We start from the raw sequence: 11,135 nt of genomic DNA, 5'->3' as shown, positions 1-11,135 counted from the left end.
TATATGCGTGTCTTCCACTAGTTGAGGAGACCTTGGAGCCACGGCCACCCCTCCTCACCGTTAGCGGGCTCTCGCAAGGACTGGCTCTTTTGTTAGGTATTGTGGACTACATCTCTCCAAGTCGGAAAAATGAAGCTGAGATGAGTGCGAAAATAGGCCAGCTTCGAAATTTGCTTATACAGGCCTGTCCGCTTGGCACCCCCTTAAACACAAACATACGCAGCTTAAACAGCTCGTTTGATGACATTCAGGAAATGCCTGCAGATGAGAATCAACCAGCTTGGAGATCCAACACATATAAAGGCAAACCTCAGGTTAATGTCTGTATCACTGAAAAAGTCAAATGTATGCAGTATGACAAAAGAGATGTTGTGGACACGTGGCAAGTTTATGGAGCTGTAAATTGCAAGGTGAGAGCATTTTATGTGTGCGAGTCTGGCCAGTCTTTTTCATGCAAGCACACTGGGAAAGTAAATACTCATGGCATTTTACTTTGGTATGTGATCAGTGAATTTCCAATACTGTAATATTTCAAAGTGTAACGAACTATTATGTATTAGACTGATGGTTACCAGTGGGTTTTGTTTTCATCTTCCCTGTTTTTTTCCTGCATACTTCATGCAGTTTTTCAGTAACTATTTACAGGACTTTGATTTCCAGCAGTAGCTACATTGCATGTATTTTCCCAGATTTCTCTTTTTTCAAATGAAATGGGGAGAAATCATTTCACAGAGTCTTTGCATATAGAGCTCAAGAAATGCTAGTGCTAACACCAAGTTTATTTCCAGCTATCTAAAAAGCAATGTGTTAAATAATGATTAGAAACAGAATTTCTGAATGAGTCTTCTACAAGTATCTTTACTTGGGCATTTTTAATTAATTTTCCTACCAAATGAAAGTTTAATCTTCTACCCTACTTTATTCTATTACAATAACATTTGCAATCCACACGAGCTGTTTGTTTGGATGACGTAAGAACTGTTGATACAGAATCTGGTGAAAGAAGCTGGTGTGTATAATTATTTTGAACATTTTTGCATGTGACAATGGGTTTTCATTGTTTAATACTAAAAATTGGGGCATACTGACTAAAGAGATGAACAATAATGATGAAATACATTAAAATTTGTGTTTTCTATAGTTGATGTATTTGACATTCTTTGTCCTGTATTATGCTTAGGAAGCACAATGTATTATCACAGCACACTGTATTTGTAACTGCCAGTGTTTTAAGAGGAGAAAGACCTAATAAAGAGGATAATGGTAATTTAATTATTTGTAAGAGGTGGGATACTCATCTCTGAAGGAAGCCAACCTAAGTACTGCACTTCCGAAGACTGGGTTATTTCCCACCAGCCATGCTGGTAGGGATTATGTAGGTGAACAGCTTCCTGCTCTCACAGGGACAAGTTTCTAGGTCATCTTGCAGAGTGGATGGCCTTGCACAAGAAGAAAGCCCTGGTGTAATTGTGCACCGCTGAGCTGGCACATGGAGGGACAAGACAATGGATGCACTGCACGGGGTTGCTGTGAGAAAGCTGACATGGGACCACAGTGGCCATTAATAGCATGCTTGAATCCATTAAGCAAGTGTTGTAAAAGCAACAGAATTAATTAGACTATCACCAAGTGTGTTTATGTAACGTTCGTAATGATTAGCTGTAGAGTAAGCCCTTGGCTTGCTTATCTGCTGTTTTCTTGCTAAAGAGTACTTCTCAGTTAAGAGACATTTATCTAAGACTGCACCGCTAACCCTGCTGTGGGAAAGGCTACAGAAATGGGAAAGGGACTTTGTTTTCAAAGTATTTGTCAGTACTAATGTTTGAAGCCAGCTGAAAATTTTTAGTGTGATTTCTTTTAATGCTTGTATCCGATTTTCAAACATTAATTCTGACTTGAGGGAGATATTTTAGAATAACTGCTTGACTTCATTTTTTTTTCAAGTGTGACATAGAGGGATCTGCACCAAATGTAACCCTCAGTTTGAATCTCCCAACTAATGGTCCTCCGCTCCAAGACATCGTGGTCCATCATTGTGTGACTTCCGTTGACCCTGCCATGCTGATGTCCAGTAGTGCCGAGCCACTGGATGATTCCGTGTACAACGGACCTTACAAATTTCCGTTCATTCCTCCTTCAGATTCATTCAACTTGTGTTACTACACTTCCCAGGTAATAACATCTCTGACCCTTGTTATGTTCCAGTCTTCAAACAGGAATAAAAAATACCTGTGTTGCTGAACATGTCTGAATGAGCTTAGGTCCAATTCAGGCGGGTAAAATGCTTTTAATGTAATAAACAGCTTGGCAGGCCCTTCAGGACTTGAGTCCTCTGAGTCACGTTCAGGAGGTGCCAGTACCTTTGACTGCTTGACTGCTTGGCATGGCTGCTCTTATTTCAATTGAACCACTTAGATGCCTGAATTAGAGAAAATGAATCCAAGCTGAGATGTCCAGTGCGTATGCCACAAATGTATGGATCACATGCAGCCAGAAGAGTTTGGCATATACTGTTCAAAACCAGTCAGCAATTAATGGGGTTTTATTTTTTAAAGTACTTCAGCAATTAAAACAGTAAATAACTGATCTTACAATGACGATGTTAATTTTATCTTGAAAATGAATATAGTTTTTTCCAGGTTCCAGTTCCACCAATTCTGGGATGTTACCAACTCATTGAAGAGGGATCACAGTTAAAAATAACAGTTAATTTAAAGCTTCATGAAAGCATAAAGAACTCTTTTGAGTATTGTGAAGCTCGTATACCTTTTTTCAACAGGTAAGAATAAAGAAATCCTAAATACATTTCTTCCATTTCTCTGTGATCTTCCTGAAATGAACCTGTCAGGAGTCAATATAACAGACTATGCTTCATCAAAGTACTATCAGTGGACACTGACCTTGCAAATGTCAGGAAGTCCTCTTGGAATTCTTGTAATTTCCAGCACACAGAATTATACCAGAATATTCGGTAATGTTCTGAATACTTCTGTTGTGCATTCTGTTTCCCTGTGGTATTTGTTCACGTGAAACGCTGCCACAATCCTGCAGGTGGATTAAGTCTCGAGATCACTTCCAACCCAGGGTTACCCGTTCCTTAAGACTGCTAATCCTAGCTACAGATCAGCCTATCAAAAATATAGTTATTTAAAATTAAAACGATAGTTTTCATTTAAGCCTCTCTGGCAACTGCCATGACTACACTGTAACATAATTATCATGAAAATTTAAAGATTAAATGATACAAAGTTGCTGATGCTGATCATGGTGTTAGTAAAACACTATCAGTGAACTAAAGACAGTAAGATATCAACAGCTCTGTTATGATTACTAGGTTGAGACCGTAGTGATTTCCTCCTGCTCTGTAATTTCTTTTCATAAATTAGCGGTGGTGTGCTCGGATAGGTATGATTTGTCTGTATGCACGTAAATAATGTCTTTCAGCATCTCCTTACTTTCTTTAACAAAATGGTTGTTAACAAATACTGAATGATACTAATTCCAAAGGTTTTCTTTCCCCTCTGTCATACTCTAGGGGCCCAATCGCTCAATTAGAGTACAAAGTTAGTTATGGCCAACTGGATTTGTCACGAGAGAAGAGCCTGCTGGTTTGGGTCATCGGTAAGTAGAACACCCCTGTGCACTCTTTACTTCCTCCCCCAGTCAGTTTTGTATAGCGTAGGCACAGCTGTACAATTTCTTACAGATGCTGTTTCTGGCTTTAGGACAGAAATTCCCTAAATCTTTGGAAGTTTCTCTGACCGGAACCGTGTCTTTTGGCACTGCAGGCAAAGAGCACCCAACTGATTATGTTTGCACTGGGAACACTGCTTATGTAAAAGTAAGTTGCAGGCTCTGTGAAAAGAGGCCTTAGTAGGCATTTTTTTATTATCTTAAATTGACTATGAAGACACGTTGATTTTAAATCAGACATAATTATTAGCCTCTTTGTTCTCAGCATGGAGTTTTCTGTTTTCTTGCTTACAGGATTTGACATCCTGTCATTTTGGAGTACGCTTGCACACCAAGAGTGTGCAACACATGTTGCCAGTATTTGCACAGCAAGCATGACAATATGCATCTGGTCATGTTTTCCCTCTCTTTCTATAGCTGTATTTTCGGATCCCAGACTTCACGCTTACTGGATGTTACGTAGACCAGCATTCTATTCAGATCTTTGTACCAGGAAAACCCAAAATTACTGCATGTGAGTTGCTAAAAATGTCATTTACTTAACTGAAACTGCGTATTGACGTTATGAACTGGGTGTCAATGACTGAAATTACATAGCTAAACTTGGACAAAGATTTTTCCAGGTTTCCTTGGGACATTCCAGAAATGTTCTCTGCTTTGTATTTTTTTTTTTTTTTTTTTTTATGGTGTTTAAAGTGTCCCTGGAGTAGGGACTGGCATCTCTCTTTCAGATGAAAGCTCTTATTACTCCGTTACGAAGTCAGGCTCTCTCTTGGGCTCTCTCCCCTTTGCCCTGTGATGTTTTACGATGCTCTGCATAATGCCGTCAGTGTCATCACACCAACATCCCTTGGTGGATGTGGCTCTACACTGAATCTGTGGAGCAGAAACCAAATCTGCTTATTCTTGAATTAACACATGACTACTTCCAAGTCTGCCCCCAGAATACACTAATTGGGAACACAGTAGGCACTCGTTAAATCTGAGCAGTAGTGTCTAATGGAAGCATTTTTATTTGTTGCTGTCCAGCTGTTGCAACTTCTGTCAGTCATGTTAGCAGAAGTCTGTAAATGCCTTTTGAAAACTGTGATCTGCACCGTTAATTTTGTGACAGGTCACATTCAGTCCTAAATTGTAATACAAAAAAGCAACATTTTCATACTGTATGTTTTATATCGAGTATGCAATTTATATTCATTGAACAAAATCCAAGCCATCCACCTGCTTTTGACTTAACCTCGGTTTGAATTTTAAGCTCAGGACTGATACATTAGTAAAGGTGATTGAAGCCAAGACTTTAAGTGTCTCATTATCAGAAGCAATTTTCAAATAATAGTAAGAGTCTTACAGTTTAAAGAGGTCATTATACCTTTTCTGTAAACTAGTAAGAATGGATTAGTAGTCTCTTAACTTAGATGAAGGAATGTGTGATTGTAAGGCACCCTGTAATGCTTATTTTTCTTGCCTCTTTTTTTGTGTGGTGTTTTTTTTTTTTTTTTTAGCCCGAGAACTGATTTCTTCTGATTACTACATCTGGAATTCCAAAGCCCCAGCGCCTATGGTGTACAAAACCTTACTTGACTAATTTGCTTCTGAATTATTTTTGTATTTAAACAAAACAGATAGCTAACGAGAGTAATGTCATGATACAGTGAAAATAAATATTCTCCAGCCCTTGTACTTTGTACGTTTGCTTAAAAATTTCTTGTGAGGAGAAACAAAAGAAGTCACTTCTCCTAAAAACATAAGTTGGTTTTAAATTTTAGTCCTGGATAACAGCTTTAAATGTACTTGCCATGGCCATTTTTACTTTCCCTTCTAACATTAACTGGTATAAAATAAGTACCTAGCAATACAGATACAGGCTGGTATGATTGGGTGTCTTCTGGGAGGACTCCCAGTTACTTCACTGGTTTTGTAAACTGAAGAGTTCACAGGATGTGAAAGCTTTCAGTGTCTTGTTCCTGTCATGAAGTCACACAAATCTGATTAGACCCCAGATTAACAGGACCGTTAAAAGCAAGAGTTCTGTTATTTTCATGAGATCCATACAGAATGCATCCGAGTCAGTCATTTACAAGAATTTTAGGAGGGGGAGTATAGCATGAGCAGCGCTTCTTAAAGTGGAAATGACACAGGGGTCTTCATTGCCTGTCTCAGCAGAAGCGGTGAGTTCCCTTTCGTACATGCCTGTGAGCTGCATTGCTCTGAGAGCTAGCTCTAGTGGGGATCCAGAGGTGTGAACCTGGTTTTTCAAACCACAAGACTAGCTCAGAGCAGGCAAAACCTGCTAAGTTTGCTGGAGGTTCCAAAAAACATCACCAAGCCATTTTCCCTGGGAGCATAGGCGTACAAGAAAAGGACTCGATTTACAGAGGCAGACCTCTTAATTTTGAAAGAAAATTGGTATCTGCAGGAACACAGGAAATGGACTTTAAGAAAGTTATCAGGAAATGGGCAAATTCTGAAAGGCTGGTGAAAAACTGAGAGAACCTGGAGAGCAGCACAAAAGAAGAGAAGAATGCCATCTAATAACCAAGCGTGCCGGCTGCTCCTGCCGTACCTCTTGTTTAACTGTACGCTGTGTGATAAATAAGATTAGCGATTATGTAAGGAGAGAAGTTTTAAGCTGTAATTTAAAAAATGCTTAGATTGAGATAGTAATCTAATTGGTTGGTTAAATGTTCTAAAGGGTGGATTAATTCACATGAAACATGCCGTTCAGCTGAAACAGCTATGCGAACTTAGAAACCAGAGCTATGCTACGACCCATTTCGCAGAGGTGCTGTGTCCATTTTGATTAGCAGGCAAAAGGTGAATTAATGATTTTGCCCAGGTTCCAGCCCCTGCCTCTTACAGTCATCCACGATGTGAGTGGGGAGAGGGCGATCTCTCTGTTGGAAGGGTTTAGACTACGTTTTGTACACCGGGCACCCACCACAGGATTTCAGTGCGCGGTGTTTGCTTTCCGCCTACCCACAAGAAAGATGGGAGCTGTCCTGCCCAGCAGCACCGTGGATTCACAGCACGTTAGGAGAAAATCCCCTTGCACTTAACAGCAGGGGTCCTTCCCAAAGACCATTCCTTTTTGTTTCCTCCTTCTCCATGTCTCTAACTGTCCCAAGGTTAGGAGAGCGGCGGTGCTCAGGACTGGAGGTACCTTGCGCACACCTATCTGCAGGTTTGGAGGGAGGGAGGGGGTGGGTGATGGTTTTTTCCTATCCCTGAGCAGTTTGCTACAACTTCATGCAAGCATTTTGATTTATTATAAGGGTTTGCTCTATAAACTTCTGGATTCTAACTCTAGCACGCTCTGGCTGCTGTGCTCTGCCCCTGCTCAGGGGCAGCTCTGTAGTAAGATTAAGTGAGGAAAGAGGCTGTTTCTGCCTTTTTCTAAAAGTGTGGCTGAGGTCTCTGGCAAGCTCAAGTATGCAGCATGCCCTGTTCTTTGGAAAGCACCCATGGACGAGTCCGACAGCAGAACGGATCAGGTTAAATCGGCACACGCCTTAATCCAGCGGTCTTGTGCAACAACTGCGAGACGCATGTGCTGGCGGAGAAAGAGTCGGATGAAGCCTTTCTCCTGGCCTGATGGCTACGCTTGTCTTTTGGGAAGGGGAAGGGCCCACCCTCATGGATGCTTCATAAATCTGAGTAAGCTAGTGAACTAGTAAATAAGTTTAGGGATAAACTTAGTAGGCTGAGTAAACTAGATGGCTAGCAACTCCAATCCATCGTAACTGAGGTATGACCTGCAGAACACGAGGCATGGAGAGAAACGAGTGATGTGTGTAGGGGTTTCAGGTGCCTCCAGGGCAGGGCAGCAAATGGGGACACTGGGGAGACGACACTGGGAGCCAGAGTTCAAAGAGTTATAAATGACCAAACCCTTCTGTACATCTCTCTGTTCCCTGGTAGTTCCCCAGGCAAGTTGGCTGTTCCTCTACGTGTTCTGACTGTTTTTCCTGTGTTAAGAGGGAGAAAAAACACTTCAAAAACGAAATCAGGAAGATAGGATTGAGAGCTCAGGTGAGCCTGAGGACTCCATGGCAGAGGTGGTATCTAACGGCAGTTCTGGTGAGCTCTAAAGGTGATTAAGCCCCGTGTCAGTGGTATTCCTTTAGCTCTTTTAAAAAATCAAGTTTTTAATACAACAGTTTCTTTAAAAATACTCTGTTAAAAGGAAAAGAGTAAGAATTTTCTTTTGGTACAGAGTGCTCACTCTTCTACGGAAGTTCTTGGTGCTTGAAGTGCTTATATTTACAATTTCCTTACAGAGGTATTGACTGTATGAGATCTATAGCTTTGCACAAAGACTTTCCAAAGAGGTGGCCAAAGAGCTCTCCAGACTTAGCATGGCATTTCAGAGGGCCAGAAGAAGACTAACACGCAAACCGTTGAAAAGAATAACCAGAAGGACTTAAATACTGGCTTGTCAACCCGACATTTTCCCCAAACAAAATAATGGGTATAAGTAAGAAGTTAATATAGAGCTTATTTTATTAATAAAATAAATGTGCTTCTTTTCATTAAAATTTTTGGGTAATGCCAATTAGCATGAATTTAAAGCAAATATATACTGTCATGTGAACTTTTTAGATGAGACTGCATATTTAGTTGGCAAAGAGAATCGATGTAACAGACCTCTAAGAAATTAAAATAATCCCAAAGTCCATGTGTAACTCATTAAACAGTAAAACCTGGCTGACATTTCCAAGTGCAGTGGCAGTGGGAACCATCATCAAACATGTTTTGGATCCCGGCTGTGTTAGTTAACACTTTGTGGGAGGTGTGGAAGGAAATGGGGAGTTTGCACTGATGAAGTTTGCAGTGGGTGCAATGGCCAAGAAGCAGTAATTACTGAAGGTGCTGAAGCCCTCGTTCAAACCCTGATGGTTTGAATGTCTCAGGAAAAAGAAAAAAGTAAAATAATAAAAGTAGATGTTCCAGCACAAGCAGGTGCAAAGGTGTGGATCTGAGAACAGATGGCATTGATACAGGGTGAGGAAAAGGGGGCCAAGAAGTGTCAAAAAGACCTTGTATGTGGCTTAGGTGTGCATGGTTGTGGCCAGAAGGACCAGTGTAGTCACCGAGTGCACAAGGAGCAAAAATGCAGGAGTACCTGGCACTGGTGCAATTCTCCCCAAACCACGTGGCCCCTGTTTCTAGAAAAACATCCAGACTCCGAAGCTCCTGAGAGCTCCTGAGCTTCTCGCCAAAATCTCCCTTGTTCTTCACCCCCACCCCCTTGCTCACCCCCCGCTCTCCCTCAAAATGTTGTGTCCGAGGGGTTGTACCGAGGTGCCACAGCAAGGAGAGGGGTCTCTTCACATGTCTTACATGCATTCGTCGCACTCCAAATCTTGAATTGTACCAGAAGCGAGACAGGACCAGGGAGCCCACCTTCCCTTACTGGTAACCACTGCTGGAGAACAGCTTCCCAGGCCCCCCGGGAATACCCTGCCACCACAGGCACCTTGACCATATCTCCTGACCTTGCCAATCATATTGGGAGACAGAGTCAAAAGCATCACCAGTGTCCATGTATGAAACAGCAAAGTGTCCTGTCCCCCCAAATTCACAGGGCCTGGTCCTCTCACCGCAGAAGGGAATTAGTGTACCTAACATGGTTTGATGTTGTCAAATCTGTGCTGGCTGTTACTTATCACTGCTCAGTAATTTGGTGTTTTTCTGGTTTTCTGGAAGCCCTTTCCTCCCACCGGGGTCCCAAGGAGTTTGGTGACAGCTCCAAGATGGTTCATTAAGTACTTTGGGGTAAATCCTGTTAATTCAGATAATTTGCAAGCAGCTACTCTTTCTACATAATTTAGCCCTTCCCTCTGCATTTTTATCCTGTTTTTACCAGTGGTAACTACTTTGGCCATTTGTTAACAAGTAAACATTGAAACAACAAGGCATTAAACATTCAATGGCAGTTGTCCTCTATTTATTCATGCTATCCTAAAGATGTGCCACACTTCGTCCTATTTGTACAAGCCCTGATGAGTTTTAAGCCCTAACAGAGCTTGCGAGTAAGCCCATGTTTGTCCTTCACTACTTTTGCTGTCTCCTTCACCACCACCTTGTTCTCTCATCTTTTAGAAAATGGCAACACTTCAGAAAATACCTGCTCCCCTGGGCACCCTTGTCTCTTTGACTCCATAGGGTCCCACTTACCAACTTTCTGAACACACTGAAATTTGGTCCTATACCCCCTCTTTATTTTACTGTCACCGTCTCCCACATTGCCTTCCGCTGTCCCACCGTCTGTTGGCTCCTCAGTCCTCAGACCAGAATCTTCACCTGGACCACGTTGTATCTGCAGCAAGAATTTACTTAATAGTCAGCATGGATAAAATACAAGGCATTACCAACAGCACCTTTTAGGGTGGAGAAAACCAAGCTCATCTGAAGCCATGGCCATCCTGAGAGCACCACGGCAGGAAATCCCCACAGCCCTCAATCCCAAAGGAGCTGTTAGATGAGAGTTTGGTGGATCCCAGCTTGGGAAGTGCAAGCTTCATTGGAAGAGCTGCTATAGCACCCTATGGCTGTCAGTGGGAAGCCCACGGGGGCACCGTGGGGTTGTTCCTAAACTGGGTTCTCTTCATGCCACCCCAAGCTATTCAGGTTCAGGGAATGGAGAATAGAGTTTTAACTCTTGTCTATCTCCCATTGACATCAATGCTAAAAACTCTGGGCACAAGTAGGACCCTGTACAGGCCCAGCGCAGGCCACTTGGATAGGTTCATCTCCTCAATTATCTAAAATTTTCCTTCATTATTTCCACAAATCTCATTTTGCCCCTCGATGCACTGATCTGCCAATTTTTGCAGGAATAAGATGATGATTCATGCGGGGGAGTAGGATCTGAGAGAAAACAGGCTCTGTTCTCCTAAAAATTATCCTAAAAATTATCTCTCTTGTGAGCAGACCAGCAATAAAGCCACTGGCTCTCTCCACCCACACCCAGATCCAAAGGACTGAAGGGTCGTTGCGTCCTGCAGCCTTTCCAGTAGACAGGACAATTAGCAGCGTGTCCCCAAGAGTCAGGAGAAACCAGCAACCTTGGAACTGGAGTGCTGGTCCATAAGGAGCTGCTTCATGTGCAGGATGTCTGGAAGGACCTCAGTCCCATCATCCCATCCCAAGTCAACGGGGCCAGAGAGGAACTGGAAACCAGAGGAGCTGTGCTTCTCCCAGGGGAAGGGATGGCCTACTGAACCCCCAACCTCACCTCTCCACCCGCAAAGGGGCTGCCGGGCTCTCCCAAAAGGCATCCCATCCAAGATGCACCCATTCACACAGATGCCTCACCCTCAAGAAATCAAGCCAAATGCTGATAGGGAGGTCTCAACCCTCATGAGTTTTTTTCAGGGACTCACAACCCACAATGCAACTAAAAAATTGGGTATTTTAAGGCAAAGGCCTGCCCCTCTTTC

General features: G+C 42.4%; 1 protein-coding gene across 1 annotated transcript in view; it reads left to right on the top strand.

Annotated features, from left to right (window-relative positions):
• The window catches only part of AP5M1 (adaptor related protein complex 5 subunit mu 1), an 8,892-nt gene extending 779 nt beyond the window's left edge, over nt 1-8,113 (top strand). The window contains exons 2-8 of the mRNA XM_009642195.2: nt 1-410; nt 1,945-2,172; nt 2,640-2,779; nt 3,536-3,621; nt 3,726-3,841; nt 4,111-4,207; nt 5,196-8,113. The exon at nt 1-410 is cut by the window's left edge and continues 23 nt beyond it. Coding sequence (XP_009640490.1) covers nt 1-410; nt 1,945-2,172; nt 2,640-2,779; nt 3,536-3,621; nt 3,726-3,841; nt 4,111-4,207; nt 5,196-5,278 — 1,160 coding nt within the window. The 3' untranslated portion in view covers nt 5,279-8,113. The remainder of the gene's footprint in view (nt 411-1,944; nt 2,173-2,639; nt 2,780-3,535; nt 3,622-3,725; nt 3,842-4,110; nt 4,208-5,195) is intronic.
• Nucleotides 8,114-11,135: the final 3,022 nt, after the last annotated feature.

The sequence above is a fragment of the Egretta garzetta genome, unplaced genomic scaffold (assembly GCF_000687185.1).
Source record: "Egretta garzetta isolate BGI_Z169 unplaced genomic scaffold, ASM68718v1 scaffold647, whole genome shotgun sequence".
NCBI classification, from domain to species: domain Eukaryota; kingdom Metazoa; phylum Chordata; class Aves; order Pelecaniformes; family Ardeidae; genus Egretta; species Egretta garzetta.
The sequence above is the reverse complement of the archived record's forward strand: the minus strand, read 5'-3'. Positions and strand labels throughout refer to the sequence as shown.